Source organism: Photinus pyralis, unplaced genomic scaffold (assembly GCF_008802855.1).
Source record: "Photinus pyralis isolate 1611_PpyrPB1 unplaced genomic scaffold, Ppyr1.3 Ppyr1.4_LG4, whole genome shotgun sequence".
NCBI classification, from domain to species: domain Eukaryota; kingdom Metazoa; phylum Arthropoda; class Insecta; order Coleoptera; family Lampyridae; genus Photinus; species Photinus pyralis.
Window position 1 is genome coordinate 46,306,772 of NW_022170511.1, and position 17,768 is coordinate 46,324,539.

General features: G+C 38.1%; 1 protein-coding gene across 1 annotated transcript in view; it reads left to right on the plus strand.

The window, feature by feature from the left end:
- LOC116169190 (neurobeachin) overlaps positions 1-13,372 on the plus strand; it is a 31,156-nt gene extending 17,784 nt beyond the window's left edge. Inside the window, exons 16-29 of the mRNA XM_031485219.1 lie at positions 851-2,342; positions 2,566-2,888; positions 2,938-3,117; positions 7,397-7,540; positions 8,363-8,470; positions 8,541-8,712; positions 9,280-9,498; positions 10,236-10,369; positions 11,495-11,605; positions 11,701-12,441; positions 12,487-12,662; positions 12,710-12,857; positions 12,908-13,031; positions 13,176-13,372. Of these exons, the coding sequence (XP_031341079.1) occupies positions 851-2,342; positions 2,566-2,888; positions 2,938-3,117; positions 7,397-7,540; positions 8,363-8,470; positions 8,541-8,712; positions 9,280-9,498; positions 10,236-10,369; positions 11,495-11,605; positions 11,701-12,441; positions 12,487-12,662; positions 12,710-12,857; positions 12,908-13,031; positions 13,176-13,372 (4,269 nt within the window). The remainder of the gene's footprint in view (positions 1-850; positions 2,343-2,565; positions 2,889-2,937; positions 3,118-7,396; positions 7,541-8,362; positions 8,471-8,540; positions 8,713-9,279; positions 9,499-10,235; positions 10,370-11,494; positions 11,606-11,700; positions 12,442-12,486; positions 12,663-12,709; positions 12,858-12,907; positions 13,032-13,175) is intronic.
- Positions 13,373-17,768: the final 4,396 nt, after the last annotated feature.

Sequence of the window (17,768 nt, forward strand, 5' to 3'; positions counted from 1 at the left end):
GTTGTGGTTTCCTTGAGGGCCCCTCAACTGCTGTCGCCTCCATCCTTATCCATTATCACCTTCTTACACTCCACCAATCAAAGTTTGTCCCTTGGGGTCTTCCTTACTGTTTACCACACGTCAATTGCTGGTTTAAACTCCAGCATTTTAGATTTCGATCTTTTTCAGGATTTTCTCCAATTCTCCTTGATCCACGGGAATCCAGACGTGTGCCCTTATTGGTTTTGGGGGGTTTTTCTCAGGAGAGTTTTGTAGGCTCTCCACCAGTGCTCCGAGAGTGGTTGGTTGTTGTTTCTGGTTCATATAAGTCTCACGAGTATGGAAAAAAGAAATGCCGACATGCGCGGGGCCCTCTGCACACGTGTAAGACTTAATACAACGGAGTGGCGCCCAGTGAGGCCTGGGATGGTGGTTATTTTCTGAAGTTGTCTCATCTCGATCCAGGCGGCTAAGCCAAGAAGACCCCCGCACCATCCTGAGCCAACCAGGCATGCTATGTCAACATGGTTGACGCATGTGAACACATATCAACGCTGTTTAACCCCATGCAAGCCCTTGGCCACGAAACGGCCGAGCGGGGTAGCTGATCCGCGATGCGGTCTTTGGTTGCGCCAGTCACTGTTCAAAAAACGGTTTACAAAAACTCTTAGGTAACCCAAAAGACTAAGTGGGGATGAAAGATAAATCTGGAATATACAAAATATTCCGAATCTTGTTATGTGATGACAGCATTGCTGTCGGGCCGCGTACGTTTTATTACATTTTTATTGTGGTTTCTTGGTATTTTTGTTTCAATTCTTGTTGACAGCTTTCGGACATTTTGTAATGAGCTTATTCCTTCCTGTCGTAGGTTTCTTACGAAGAATTTAAACTGCAATTTGCTCAAATGTACGAACACTATGAACGTCAGCGTACCGATAATATCACAGATCCGGCAGTACGTCAACAGCGTCCGATCAGTACTATTTCCGGTTGGGATCAACAAACGCAAGCCGCGGTGCAAAACGGTTACCACTCGCCCGAGGAGCAGTGGCATCGTACACCGGCAACCGTTCGAGAAATCGACAACGAGAAATCGGAACCAGTATGTAACTGTGAGCTTAACTCGCCGGTTTCAGAGGGCAGTCCTGCGTCCTTCATTACCAAAAGGGACGACAGCGAGGGTGTCTCGTTAGATTCGCGAACCAGCGACTTGTACAGCGACGTTAAAATCGGGAAGGAGTCGCCGTTCTCTCAGGATTCCCCATTAAAATCCCAAATCGTCGAAGATGTGACCGAGCTAGGCGAGGTAATCGAAGATTCGCCCATTTGTAACGGAATCCACAGTGGAAGTAGTCCCAGTCTCGATAGTCCCTACAAAGATGTTCTCGATAATAATTTAACTGAGAGCCTAAAGACTGAATTCATCGAAAATATTGTAGAGGAAATTATAAGCAAGTCAGAGAAGTTATTACTGGAAAGCAGTACTGTGGAAATTGTTGATAACAAGTGCGAGGAGGAAGCTGCCGATGTAAATATTAAAAGTGAAAGTGACATTGACAATGAAATAATTGAAGTGGTAGCTAATGAAGAAAAAAGCGAAGTCGTGTCGCCGATTGAAGGTAGTCCCCAGAAAACTGTGGAAGGTTTGGACAGTTCGACTAGTCCGGAACGAGAAATTTTAGACAGCGATGTTTCGGATCGTTACCTCACACCAACGGAGTTGAGCGAAGCTACCGAAAGGAAAGATGAGGCGCAAGTTGTTGTGGAAGAAGTTTTAGTGCGGGAGCATTTGGAAAATGAAACCGAAACCGTAACGGACAGCGTCGTGGAAACTGGAGACGAACTTCCCCGCGATACCGCGTTAAGCTCTACAGATGGGGGTGATGAACAGTCTAAAGAAAGTGATAGTACGGTGGAAGCAACAGACGATAGTAAAAACTCGGAGGCGTTATTTCAAACTGTGCCAATTGAAGATAAAACAAGTGCTGTGCAAGTAGATTTAGAACCGTCCAATGTTGTATCTAGTGTAGATAATTCGAACATTCCTAAGGCAACTGATGACGTTGTCATTGTAGAAAACATTCCGACAATTTCGCAAATCTGTGATCCAACTAATTTTGTACCAAGTGAATCTGTCGAAAATAGTTCTGTACTTAATAACAATAATAATAATAACAGTGAGTCAATAACGGATGTCGCATCCAGTAGAGGGCCGGAAGATGTTAAACGTCGAGTTAGTTTACCTTCTAATACGTTAGAAAGACAGGAAAAATCGGAAGATTCTGTTGCTAATCAATCATCACCTCAAAAACGACCCCGAAGTGCTTCTACATCTACTCAGGTTGATTTAAATCATTTTAGTAAGTATCACATGACTTCATACTTTGCTAAGTTTATCTGTTTACGTCTGCTGGATCTATCGAACCATCAAAGGAAAGAATTATAGGAGAAAGTAAAGTGTAATTACGGCGCATTTTTGTATTCTAAATAATGGTACCACATTTTCACAATAAAATGTGCCTAAATGTGTAATTAGATCGTTTTCTTTCAGTAAAAGAATTACAATAAAATTTTCATTTACAGCGGAAAATAAAGGTCCCAAGACGGCGCCGCCATCTGCACGTCCCATGTTTAGTCCCGGACCGACGAGACCCCCATTCCGTATTCCAGAATTTAAGTGGTCTTACATACACCAAAGACTGTTATCTGATGTTTTATTCTCATTAGAAACGGACATTCAGGTGTGGCGGAGCCATTCGACGAAATCCGTCCTGGATTTCGTTAACAGTAGCGAGAACGCCATTTTCGTTGTAAACACGGTTCATCTAATCTCGCAGTTGGCAGATAATCTTATAATAGCGTGCGGTGGCCTTTTACCTTTGCTTGCGTCTGCGACCTCGCCAAATGTAAGTGACAAAGTAGAAGTATGTACAATTTCTTTTGTGATTGTTTTAGAGCGAATTGGATGTAATCGAACCAACGCAAGGTATGCCAATTGAGATTGCGGTATCCTTTCTTCAACGTTTAGTTAACATGGCCGACGTTCTCATTTTTGCCAGTTCACTAAATTTTGGAGAGCTAGAAGCCGAGAAGAACATGTCCAGCGGAGGAATACTCAGACAGTGTTTAAGACTGGTAAGCGACGCCTTTTTTTCACTTATTTAATGTGTTTTTTTTTGTGAATGTCTCATATGTCTTATTGAAGCTAAAGGATGGTGTACATAAAATTTTCTTGCTTTACGATATCTACTATATTTAGTAGTGTTAGGTACAATAGCATGCTGTCTATACATAGAGCAGAGTGAGTGATGTACCTGTAAACAATTCCATAGTGCTCCGTCGTCACTTTTTCACATTGTTTCAATGTGACATTGTTGCGTATTTGGTATGGATGAAGGAGGAATCTTAACTGGTTAAATAAAAGAAGAGGGAAATGTCCCCCACACTATTCTAGTCTAAGTCAGTTGTTTTAAATATTTGTTTACTAATTTATTAGGTACCTATATCTTCTCATTTTGAAAATCTTTACAGCTGGATCACTCACTCAGCATATATAAATCTTAGAAAGATGAGGTAGTTTACTTATTTTAAAATAGTTTCTTAGTTACTCACCAATGTCTAGATTAGGGCTAGATACAGTAGATTACTGGTCTTTGTTTGGTATTATTGTATTTTAGGATAGTGTATTACTCAAAAAGAAACGTTAACCTGCTCTTTAAAGAAGGTAACCAACCGTTGATCTGATATCCTTACTTTTACTGTAGATTAAGAACGCTAAAAGGGTTTTTTACTCTGTTACATCACTCTAAGGAAACATCAGAACTACTAAAAGATGGTCACATTATAAAGTATAGCGTGGGTTTTTTGGTACTTGACAAGAGGAGGGTTTCCAAGATATGATACAACGCCGCAAAGACATAACATCTTTCAATGTTTTAATTGTGAAGCAAATTGTGATCGCACCACCACTGCTCCAAATTATTGCCACTCATTTATAAAAGGAACTGCGAAAACTGACTTTACAAGAAAGAAGAAAATAACACTTAAAAGGGTTGTTAGCAAAGCTGGAGCACTGAGTTATACACTGTGTCCAGGATTATTATTATTATAGTGCCAGGGGTGGTTCCCAGTCGGTTCCTGCACTGCGACCTTTTAGTCTATTATGCTCTCCGGTATTGTCTACCCTTCAAGAATACCTGTATCTTTATCAAAGTTCAGAATTTTGATGTCTAATTTTTTCATTTCCAAGTAGGTGTGCCCTTGCCTTTGTGTATACTTCACATTGCCAAATGACGTGGTGTGGTGTTTCTTCTTCCTCACCACAACTCCTGCATAACAGGCTCTCCATCAGTGCCATTTTGTGCACGCGTTTGTTCAAACGACGGTGGCCCGTGACCATTTCTGTCGCTTGTTTTACCTTCATCCTACTTTCTAATGGACGATGCTAATTCCCCGTTTGCGGTTTCCAGAAAGATCTTGGAATAGTTCTGCCCTGGAATTTTCTACCAATGCCTGTAGTGGTCTTTCATGACTTTTGCCTGAATCTTCTTTTGGGCTGTGTTATAATTATGTAATCCCATAGGTTGGTTCAGGTCCTATGAATGAAAGAACAGTTTTGTAAGATGAACTGTTTTGGCTATCCTCTCAGTTATCATACTGAGGATTTTATCTTTATAGATTTCATCAAAGGTGAGGGAATGCCCCACCCTTGACTATCCCTCCTCGCCATTGACTCTCAGCCGGTATGCCCCTCTGAGTGCCTCTATCTTGATTACCAGGTGTTGTGACTGTATGTCAGGGTCGTCATTATTGCCCCTGTAATTCCAAGGCAAGCTTTATGTTGCACCTTGCCAAGTATCTGACGTTCTTATTTCACCACACCAGCCATTTTAGTGTATATCCAGTTGGTCATTTTTGGAGAGAGACCCCCACTTGCCCCGAACACTGGCCTGTAGGCCAGATGTGATTTGAAAGTGAGTCCAAGTATTGGCAGATTCTTCTCTCACTACCTGTAGCTTGGGTTGCCGTACATTGCAATGACCTTGAGCTTTGTCTGCCCCTTTTTCTACGTGAAGCCCTCTTCTTCGCAGCATGTCTCCACTAGATTTAAAGCTCCCTGTATCACAACTGATAGATACGGTCTCCTCGAATCTTCCACGTACCACCTCCCCGCCTCACTTTAATCTCCTCGGCAGTCCATATACCACCAAACACCACAGGAACGGCATAGAGTAAATAATATAAAGAGGTTCCATGCTGTATAAATTTGTGGCAGTGAGAGACTATCCCTGAACATAGATGGCGAAAAGCAAATGCCGACGCTCCCTCTGAATTCAAGAATAGTGTACTAAATTATTACTAACACTGCTTGTTAATGTTGTTATGTCAGCTCGCTGTGCGTTAATAAGTGGAGAAAGGAGTGGGCGACACGCAACCATGAAATGTATACTTTTATTTATCAGCAACATTTTGCTACTCACATAACATTATTATGAATGTGCTGCTTATTCTGCCATTGACGAAAGATGGTCTTTACCTTGACCTACCACAATTTGTCATTTAATAATAAACTTTTGCATCGTTTGATGATGCCCATTATAGAACATTATCTCAGCTATATTTGCATCGCAAGACGGCATAGCGTTTTAAATGACATCACTGATTTACGTAAAAGTAATTCAATCTTCGTAAAGTAGGAAGTAGTTCAGCGAAGAGAGAATTTTCCTGATTTTTCTGTGCAGAACTGCCGACTGCCCAGTGCCGAATCAGTTCTGATGTAGTATTTTTTGAATGCGTTTCTAGTAACTTTTGATTGAGAAGTCTGATCGAAAAAGTACGAATTGTTTTGGATTGTCCGCCCCAAAATTACTAAGAAAAAGTGTTTTCCCGAGAAATTTTGGTGCAGTCGATTTTTGGAAAAAAGGAATGTTATACACTGCCTTTTTTTGAGGCGCGAAAAAAAAATTGTCTCAGATCGACCCGGAAAAAAAATTTCTTATAGAATGTGGCCTGTAGAATCCATAATTTCAAACAGTTCCAAGATTGGGCTACTATTTCAAAAGTTACAGCCCTTTGAATTTTCTTTCGAAATTGGTTTCTAGTCTAGTAACTTTTGATTGAGAAGTCTGATCGAAAAAGTACGAATTGTTTTGGATTGTCCGCCCCAAAATTACTAAGAAAAAGTGTTTTCCCGAGAAATTTTGGTGCAGTCGATTTTTGGAAAAAAGGAATGTTATACACTGCCTTTTTTTTTGCCCCGAAAAAAAATATCATCGTATATAATATACATCTATATATACAATGGTATACAATGGTAGTATGGATGGAATTGATCTTTTCTCTCACAAATACACTATACTTACAGCACTCCCACATTAGTGAATTGCGCAAAAGGACCTTGTTTGCGTAAATTCCACACTAAATTGCTAAAGCAGTGTTAAAACGGTCTACGTGTACCGCTAACAAAAACGTTAGAAATTATACGCATAATCAGTTATATTTTCTCACTGTACCTATTTAATTTTGATTGCTAGCTAAATTCAAATAAAGTTTGTAATTGGGTAAGGGTAAGGCGTTAAAATAATAAAATAAATAGGTCTATGGCCTGAAAGAATTAAAAGACTCCTTGCATAGGAAGCATAATATCACATTCCTGTGATTAAATATAATGCTGACAGTATCATGGTCTGTGGCTGGTGCAAAGTAATGACGTAATTCAAATCTCAACTTTGTTGTCAGTATATTTAAATAGGTAATACAGGTTACATGCTGCTATATGGTAATACAGCGATACAACAGCTTTGAAGAACACTCACAAGATAGCAACACTTTCTTACAAGATTTTCTACAGCAACAATATCCTATCCCATGACACCTCTTTATATTATTTTACTCTATGGGAACGGATAGAGAACTACCCTTTGCGAACATCCACATGCAGCCCGAGCCACTACTGACTTGTTGTTAAGCCAGCCTGTGATATTTTTTTGTGTTAGCATGGTGTGTATCCATGTACACACGGAAGAATATATTTCCTTCCTTTCTATAGCAGTTTTAATCGATTCTAGATTACAGATTGATTCTCTGCTAAACAATTTCAAGCATAAAGTATTAGGCTATAAACAGATCTACAAAAGACGATCTTATTTTACACATAAAATCAACATAAGTATTATGTACAGTAGAAAGTGTCAACGACTAATTATCCGAACTATAGCGCTAGGGAGTTTATTGTGTAGCAAAAGTGTCGCCTTAGATTTAACAAATCATGTATAGATTCATCGCTATTTGTAACACGTTAAATAAGTACTTGCAAGAAATTGTCACAAAAAAATTAGCTTCGATAATTTAAATAATATGAAGCATACTGTATATTAAGGTATGTATGCTGCATTGTACAGTGTGCGTGTGTTAGGTATGCACTTGTGCAGTCCGCAACTGTTTGGAGTGTAAAGAAAGAAGCCGACCGCACTCTACACTTGCACCACCACCTCTAAACACTAGTCATAAGGCAGCACACTTGCAATCTTTCATCCGTGGAGGCCAAGGTTCCCCAAAGGTATGTATAAGCTTATGCATCATTGCATTCGTCATTTGCATGTCACTTTAGTCATGTGTAAATAATTTATGTAAATATATCAACAAAATTTAGTTGCCAGAATTTTCAGTCGACACCACTTCATTTTCTTATAACTGAAAAATCTGCAATCTTTTAAATAAGGGTACTTTCTCTAGTAGTTATAGTTGATTTGCAACATTTTCTTAATAACCTGCTGAAGTGGTTTGTGACCAGAGCTTTATCCCACCTGCAGATCACCTGCATACAATATTGAACAAAGTCTTATCTACTCATAGTCTTGCAAACAAAGACTACTCTGCAATTTGCTTCCATTCATACCCACTTTGATGTTGGAGCACATTCCATCTAGTATTTACTTCTGAAAAGATACAAGTGGTTTATGTTTAAAAACTATCATTGTTACACAATAACTGAGAAGACCATGTCACTCTTCTTGTCCTTCCAGTTGAAAACGTGTTGGTATGGCTTTCACTTCTTCGGCATTGTCAAAATATGAAACCAGAGAATGATCTCTAAGTTGAATTTGAAGTGCAGATATCCCAAAACTAAGGCTTAAATCTTAATGAAATGCGCAATCGCATTTGGCTTGAGTACTCACTCTAAAATTAAGCAAATCATAGCGCAGTTGGTCTTCTTCTTCTTCCTTCTGCAAGCACATAAACTGAATATTATTTTACCGACATTATCTACATTTGAATTATACTGGAATGGATGCTTCAACTAACTTTTCAATCACTCGAACTAACCCCTAGCTTAATGTAACAATTTTAACATTTTACAAACGTACTCTGTTTACTTTAGAATATCGCCGAAAATCTATCGAGCCAATCGAGTCCAGTTAAAGATCCGGAGAAATTGTTGCAAGATATGGACGTCAATAGGCTACGCGCAGTGATTTATAGAGACGTGGTGAGAACATTTATTCAGGCATTTATTTTAATTATTTAAACTCAATTTATGTTAACACCTTTTATTGCAGGAGGAGACGAAGCAAGCTCAGTTCCTTTCACTAGCTATTGTGTATTTTATTTCGGTGCTAATGGTGTCAAAGTATCGAGATATTCTCGAGCCGCCTGTATCGATACGCGCGCCCAGTCCACCGCCGACTATACGAAGTAACGGAACTTCGCATCATTCTGGCAGCCCTCAAGGTACGCATATATCAGTTGGTTTTGGTGGTTTTGTGTTGTCAATTTTTGGAATCACCAAGCGCAAATGTTCCCGACAACCAAGTTAGAACATGATTCGTGTCTGCGTTAGTAGTTATAATCATATTCATTACAATCACAGCAGCCAGTCACGTTCACGCTTATAAGTTTGCACTTATCAGGATTCATTCATTGTGATGCATAAACTGAAGTAATTAGAAAGGTCAGTCGAGACTAAATACGAAATATTAATCAAGAAAAATCCGACTTTGCTCTGCATGTGAATAACTTGTGTTGTATGCACGCAAGTACAGTTTGCCTATAATCCTAACGCAAAGGTTTCTAGGCAAACTTATCTAGAAGAATGTTAGCTGTGATTGTCCCATTTAATTACTTCGTTAGTCGCAAAAATTTTGCTGCGTACCATTGTATAAATACATGTTGTACTTGTGAGTAAATTCACGAGCGATATGAAGTAGGTAATATTTCACAAATTGTTGTTCTTCATATCTCTCTATAAATGGTTCTTTAACGGTCCACTAACAGCTAACTTATATTTATGTGGGACAGAGGGCAGTGCGAGACCTCTATTTCCGCAGTGGTCACATCACGTTTACCCCCAATTTCTACCCGGCTCCCATCCCAATGCTGTGACGCATCACAATTACGTACGTCACAGGCACTCCTATGTCAAGCACCATTACAATCACAACAATAATCACCACTCCCACCACTACAACCACAAAGTTGACCACCGGTACCATAGAAACTCCATTGCCAGTCATACAGGTAATCGGCAATGCCTTTAAGTTTGTGTTTCACTGCATCAAGCTGATATGGCTTAGTTTATATTTCTTTATATTCTAGTGAACAATGCACGACTTTCTTTTTGTTGATACACATTATTTTTTCCTCGCTTTGATTATGCAACCAGTAGAGTTCTACCAATTGTCGAATCTTTGCTACAGTAAATTCGTGGTGCACGTCACTAATTGTATGAGGATGCAAGTGTTATAGGTACGTTATGAAACATCTCGTGTTTGTTTTGCTAATGAAAAATGTAACACTGTTTATCGACTATTAGCTGTAATTATAATAGCCACAGTCTGTTTCATAGATTCATTCACTGTTCTACCAAATAAATTTAATAACATAATTTTTAGTTTCTAAAGCAATTTATGAATTTCAGACTGGGTGATGGTGAGATCTTACAAATGCAAGGTATTCAAATCCACCCAGTATACTATAGTGGATTTCAATTTGCCTAATCCCACTTGACTAACAACGATCGTTAACTTATAATTTCATCATTTTCAGTGTAGATTTTTGTAGTGAATCAGTAATGCTTGAACGTAATTAAATAATACTTTTTCTAACATGTGCAGTGCTTCAGTATTTAATGTTTATTACTTCTGTCTCCTTGCTATGCTCAAAAATTTTGTGTGTCGCTATTGTATGGAACCGAGACAGCATGTGTTGAATGTCTTTAGTTCCAATGATTGTATTTAATCTTTCTGATTTCGTAGCATCGCGTGCTATTAACAATCAGCCGGCAGCTCACGATGACGGCGACTATGAAGTAATCACCGCTTATGTTATGGAAGACAATAATTCTGTCGTACAAGATCACGAGCTCAATTCAGGCCCACCCTCAATTAAGGTAGGTACTTTCGTCAAGTTCTTCATGTATGCAATACATAGATAACGATAACTCTCTAGAACTCAGTAACTATCATTAATTTAAAGTATTCAATAATGGCTATTGCCAGATGTTCAAATTATTGTGTTTCTGTACTAAACTTTAGACCACACTGTGTGAAAAATTGGAATGCACTTGTAAGATGTGAAACTAGTTCGAACTGTGTGTTAGTAGGTAAATGTCGCATGATCCACATGTACAAATGATCGGTAAACTTTATTATCTTCTGGATTGGTTTTAAACTAATTTTTGGTACAGAATTTCTCGCATGTTATCACCATTGATATTGTGTATTTGGTAGTAATACAAGAGCAACCCATTAGTGTGTCACGGTCAAGCTCTCTCAAAACGATGGTTATTGTCTTGATTATTTTATTGAGTTGTTTTTACGGGCTAATTTTGGGAAAATCTTATGAAACAATAATTACTCTAGTTTTATTTTCGTCAACGCATGATCAGTAAGCCATAGCGGTACCCCTTACACAGCTCGCCCTTGGTGGGTTGCCAATAACTTTCAGTTTTTATAATAATTGAACAAACCTACATTTTTTTATTCCCTGGTTTATTTTTTCTTCATTTTGCCATTATATTGAGATATGTTAGCACATTGGTAGTTGAGGCAGGGATTGTACAGGACAACTACCATTAGTATGTTTCTAGTAAATAATGAAATATGGTTTCAAAATATTTTACTCTTTTATCCAATTTTCTCTTATGGGATTGGGACTTTTTCTCATGTGACATCATACTTTCAATAACCAGTTAACAGTTTAACCCAGAAGTTTGAATAAAATTCCCTTAAGCTCCAATAGTCTGAACACTTAATTTAAAATAGAATCATCATGTGCGTTCATAACGCAGGGAATATATTTTTTGCCTTAATTCAGTGTGTTATAATTTGAATCGTGCATTAAAGCTTTTCTTCAAATTTATCAGAGACATAAACCACGAAACAACCAGTTTGGTTTTGGATAGCCAAAACGATCTGACTTCCTTTTGGGTTTTGTATTACTACCCTATTTGAATGAGCCAAATCTGTACAATACCTCTACTAACTCTGCTTGTACTACTGCGCGCCTCTAATAGGTTAGCGCTAGACAGCGGCCAACAATTGGACGTGGGTATTCTGTAGATTATTCTGTGGATGGGATGAAGCATGCTCGAACTCGTGATGGTGTTCGTAATAATAATAAAAAGGTAATGGCCTCTAACTGCCTGCTGCTTACAAGTAGTACACTAATGCAAAGACAAGGCCTAGAATCTCACTAACTAGTTGTGTATGTGTGTTTCAGAGTGTTGACTCAATAGAAGATGTTCGTTCCGTTAATTCTTCAGAGACTAATAATTTAGAGGTAAATAGCGCAGTAATTGACAATAAGCAATTGAACAATGAAGATAACTGGACCGACATCAATCTGAACGAAGACACCGATACGATAACTGCGAAAGAGGATTCGAGAAACCTTCAGAATATATCCCATTCGCATGTCGATACCGAAGGAAACTTGACTTCGGAAAGAGGCGAAAAGTTACATCCCGACATTGCGGTTGTTCGTGTCCCGGACAGCTTGATACAAACCCCTACGCAAGTACATGCAGACGACTTGCCGATAAACAACTTGGTCGAACATATATCTGTGCCTACGCCCTCGCGCGAAGCGTCTCTCACTCAGAAGCTAGAGATGGCGTTGGGGTCCGTGTGTCCTTTACTGAGAGAGATCATGGTCGACTTTGCTCCCTTCCTATCGAAAACCTTGGTTGGTTCGCACGGTCAGGAGTTACTTATGGAGGGAAAGGGTTTGACGACATTCAAGAACAGCAACTCGGTCGTGGAACTGGTGATGCTGTTGTGTTCGCAAGAGTGGCAAAATTCGTTACAGAAGCATGCGGGCTTGGCATTCATCGAGCTTATTAATGAGGGAAGACTGTTGTCGCACGCTATGAAGGATCACATTGTGAGAGTTGCGAACGAAGCCGAGTTTATCTTGAATAGAATGAGGGCTGATGATGTACTTAAGCATGCCGATTTTGAGGTAAGTGTTCATTGGTAGTTTAACCAATCTTACTCTTGTTTTTAGTCACAATGCGCTCAGACGCTTATGGATAGGAAGGAGGAGGAGCGAATGTGCGATCATTTAATAACAGCGGCAAGGAGAAGAGATACGGTTATTGCCAGTCGACTGTTGGAAAAAATTCGGAATATTATGTCTAACAAACACGGAGCATGGGGTTATATGGATCCTATAGGCGCTAAGTAGGTGTGCTTGTGACAGTTCAGCTTTGTTGCAATGTGTGTTTCAGACTGAACGAATTTTGGAAGCTTGACGCGTGGGAAGATGACGCGCGGAGAAGAAAACGATTCGTTCACAATCCACTGGGCTCCACTCATCCTGAAGCTACTCTAAAAGCTGCCATTGAGCATGGAGCACCTGAAGATGCAATTTTGCAGGTCAGTAAACACTAAACTTAGTACGCAATGGTAAACATTTTTGTGAACAGGCCCGTGAAGAGTTTCACGCACAGTTGGCGGTGTCAAGAGCTCAACAACAAATGCAGACTAGTGACCTGATGGATGACAGTGAACTTTTAACTGATGATCGTGATTTGGATAATGATCTTACTGGTAAGAGAACTTTCTTGACGTCTTTGAGGTGTGATTAGAAAAAACAGTAGGGATTTGAATCATTCCGAAGGTCTAAAAAGATCATGTGATTCGAATTGCTATTGAGGATTCGGATACGAATCAATGATTTGATCATTCTTACAGGTCCTGTAAATATTAGCACTAAGGCGAAGTTAATCGCACCTGGAATTGTGGCACTCGGTATGGTTTCTGTGACATCGACCGAACTGTATTTCGAAGTGGAGGAAGAAGACGAGGAATTTAAGAAAATGGATACAGAGGTAAGTTCTGACATTAAACAATTTATATTGATGGGAGTGGTAGACAAAAACGTTATCTAAATGTTATAAATTTACTAAAATAATATACTTAAGTATTTGTGAATGCTTCACATTCAGATACGGAATGAGTGTAAAGATCTAGATCTGATAAACACAAACTGTGGATCAAAAACGATATCAAAGAGCTTGTCATGTACATAGTCATTTTCTTATTCAGTCATTTTTGTTTATTAATTAGATACTAGATGCTTTTTCTCGTTCCCGTTGGAATTTCGGGAAGTGTTTCACTATATTAGAAATCTACGCGGGCGTACGTCCAATCATTTCTTCCACAAACCAAAATATTGTACAATAATATTGACCGTCTGGGGGCTGCCGTAAAATATTGTGCAGCCCACATTTCACAATAACATTGAACGTTTAGGGGCCGCTTTAGTTATATTACGATTTAAAATGACGAAAAAGAGAAAAATTGTTTTTTACGTTCCAACAATTTTTTGGAAATTATCTTGTATACAAACCTTGTCTTGATAATAACAATCACAACCAAAAAAGAATTGTCTAATTTAGTGCAGTTGTTCTGAAGTTTCATCTCTCATCCCAACCATTCTCACTACCCATTCCAAATGAACATTAAATTAAATTGTGTGTTAATTTCATCCTGGATAACGCAAAATGTAAAAGTTTTAGGCTGATCATTGCATACGTAAAATGCGCTTACAAAAATATAGTCTCATTCATAGATTTGATATATTTTCAATTACAAAATTCTCTTACGCAGCCGATCTCGTTTAAACTTTAAAGGGTTGCCACCATACATTTCCACCCCATGCAATTTTAGTTACCTATAACATTATGATTGCTATATCGTGGTAAGAATACGGAAAGACATTTTATCAGGTGGATATTGTTCATGTGTACATTTATGTAGGTAGTTAAGTGAGCAAAAGATGTATGTATGACAGGGTTTATATGCTAAAAGACATATAAGAGAAATGAGGAATCTTTGTTGAATTTGTGAATCGCGTAAACTTGCTGAAAATATAGGTTAAACCTTATTTAAACCCTTTCCGAACACGCGAAAAGCAAGTGAAGCTCTTTTTAGAGCAACAAAAACGTATGAGGAAATGAAACAATTGTATCAAAAATGTATAGTTCTGATCATGTTTAACGCTATCCACCACAGTAATAAAAGTTTGACGTTTTGAATTTTTAACCACATGAGTGATTGGGTACCGACTCATGAAGCTGCTTCTGTACTGTAAAGATAAGTAAACTTCTAAATTCCCAATTTCATTTTCGAAAGGTAGCAAGAGAAATCGAATTGATAAATACTCGTGTACCTGTGTAGGGAAAGTTCATTGGGTTTTTTTAATGTAAAATTTAGAGGACTTGGTGATGATCAATCTTATAGCAGAGTAGAATTTTGCAATATTTTAACCAACTTTATTAGTCCAGTCAAAACGATAGTATGAGGTGGAACGTTCTGGTGTAATTGGTTTTAATGGTATAAACTATGGTTTTCTGAACACGAATCTAAAGTTGTCCAACAAAAATTTTCACCCACAACTATGAGAAAAGTAGAGTTTTTTCAGCGATTTCCAACTTATAACTTGCAAAGCAAGCTGTTTGCGCTAAAAGTGGTTCTGTTGTAAAATAGAGGAGAAATATAATTACCTAAAAGTACGTTTTTCAACATTTTTGTGTGCGTAGTATGGTTTCCATGCAAAACAGTGTTGAAATATGGCTAATTATTATATTCATCATGCATCTAAACTTCACTATGGGTTAAACAGAAAGACAGGTCTAAAGTTTGTTTTACAAGAAGCAATAAAATTGAATGTCCAAAAGCCTGGGATAAAGGCTTTAAATGTCACAATTATGTGCTTCAGACAGAATTAAAACACCCCCGAAAATCCAGTAAATCAAATGCATTTTGTTTTTCTATAGAAGACAACATAGATGAAATATCACTAGATCAAGTTGTTGCGCAATTAAAAGAACCAATTTCAAAAGGATCAAGCAAAAGATGATAAGGTGATAAATATTTACATTGAAAAATAGGTATTAAGTATATTATAAACCTCCTTCACATAGGGATGCTTGGGACACTTCTTCTGTGGTTTTCAATAAAACAAACACTTCGAAAGGAACCACATATTAAATAAAGAGCGTAAAGCAAATCCAAAAAAGCGGCAGAGGCCTGAAACTGTGCAAAGTTTGAAACGAATCGGTCCACGCGTTTACCAGTCATCATGTTCACAGACAGACAGGCAGCAGGCAGATAGGACAGACTTTAGACACCCCTATAAAGCTTGAAACGCTTTGCTCTGGCGCGTAATAATTCAGTTAAAGGGAAAATTGTACTTTTTGTTACTGATTCTCGTATTTGCGCGTAAACTTTTTGCTGGACAAGTCCAGAGTCGTGTTCACCACACCAAAAAACATACAATAAAACACTAAAAACACCAGAAGTTTTCTACCTCTCGTGTACGAATTGACTAAACTATTAACTAATTCCGAATTTAGCATCTAATCGAATGACCCGAAGTCTCTAGTTGGCCCAGGGGCCGAGATCTCAATGCAACAGACAGACGACGGAAAATTGGGAACATAAGCTTTACCTCAACTTTGTTGTGTTACGCTAAAAATATTGTATATACCACGGGACTGAGGTGTCAGTCAGTCGCTTGATGCAACTGTTATTTGTAGGTATGTTCAGATGTACTACTCATACAGAAATATATTTAGGTACCTATTTGGAGCAATTTCTCTGTAACATCACACCAAGCATTTTGCGCCCTTTTGTGGGTGCAATTAAAATTAATTTTCTTGTAAGAGGTGACAATGATTGATGAGAAGTCTTATACAATGCGTGGATTTCGTAGCAAATGACACATTGATCAACCGAATAATGATCACAAACTACTATCGCATACAATCAAGTTACCTTTCCGTTCTCTAACTAATTGATTAGTCTTAGTGGTGGTAAAACAAACAGTGCGGGCGCCCCCCGGGGCAGGTGCTTCTTTAGGGACGGCCAATTATCCGGCTACCCGTGGAGTAGACTCCGGCCCGGCGAGGAATGTAACATACCAAACCTTGCCTTGTGCGCATATCACGATTATTTTTGATGAAATGATTTAGAAAGGATTAAGGCCGAAAAAACCCAACAGTGCGAGAGAGGTACCTACGAATATAGTTAGTGAAATATTATTCTTGGGACCCACGTAATCTATGTCAAAACCTTTCTAATTATGCAAAACAGCCCCAGTTTTTTCTACGACGATAACATCGGACACCGAGGTGTGTATCCGCGAACGCCCTCGTCCCCATAGAGAGATTTAAATAAATTTTACGAAATAAATCAAAGCTTGGCCTCCTGTTGACCTCAAATTATTAAGGTCCCATGGACCGATTGTTGCCTCTATTAACTAAATAACCTTTATTAGGATTACAGGTAATTTAACTCCTCACTGTTTATTTAACTGTCGAGCCAATCCGCCTTAATGGGATGATTTATCTATTCATTGATGAATATGTAATACACACAACAATAAACAAGCTTTGATTAATGATGCATTTATGAAATGGAGAAGAGATTTTAACAATTTATACATTATACATATACTGCATATGTAATAAGAGAATCGTTAATTTTATTTGATTTTTACGTGCCAACTACATACATTAAATTTACATGAGAAAATATGTAATTCCGTTCACGTTTTAACGGCAAAGAAAAACGTGATGTGGTTTCCTTTTTATAAAAATAAACAATTTAAACTAATACCAACGAATACTAATTTACATTAAGTAAAAGACAATCACTTATTTTATGTAGTAGGTAGGTACCTATTATGAGGCGTCGTATGCTTTATATTTCCATTCCAAGCATCGCCTTGTTGAGAGCATTTTTAATTGTACAGAAATAAAACCAACATTTTAAAACTAAACTTAAGCGTATTTTTGAACTATGCAATTAAGGGTCGATTCTATCTTTTGGTCAAAATACACATGTACAGTATGTACAGTTCTTAGTTTTCCCAACAGAACAATACAAATCTTACTTTCCCCCCGCCTCTCTTAAATACCATAATTTTTAATTTATTAAGATTTACTGTCAAATTCCACATATTACAATATTCCAATAATTTCCTTATAATTTCTACCGCAAGGTTAGTAAGGGAGGTATTGGCTTTGGGGTAAAAAAAGACCTCCCCCAATTTTTTTATGGAACTAAGTATACGATCTGAAGCACCAGGAATCCGAATCTAACAAAATCTCATATTAATCTTTTATATGACCCGTAAAAAAAGTACATACGAGTATACGAATACAACGATATACGGATGACAAAAAAACAAAAGTTGGTTTCAACAAGATGGTGCACCACGCACAACGTCCTAATCGTTCGAGAATACCTGTCAGAGAATTTTCCTGTAGATTGAAAAAT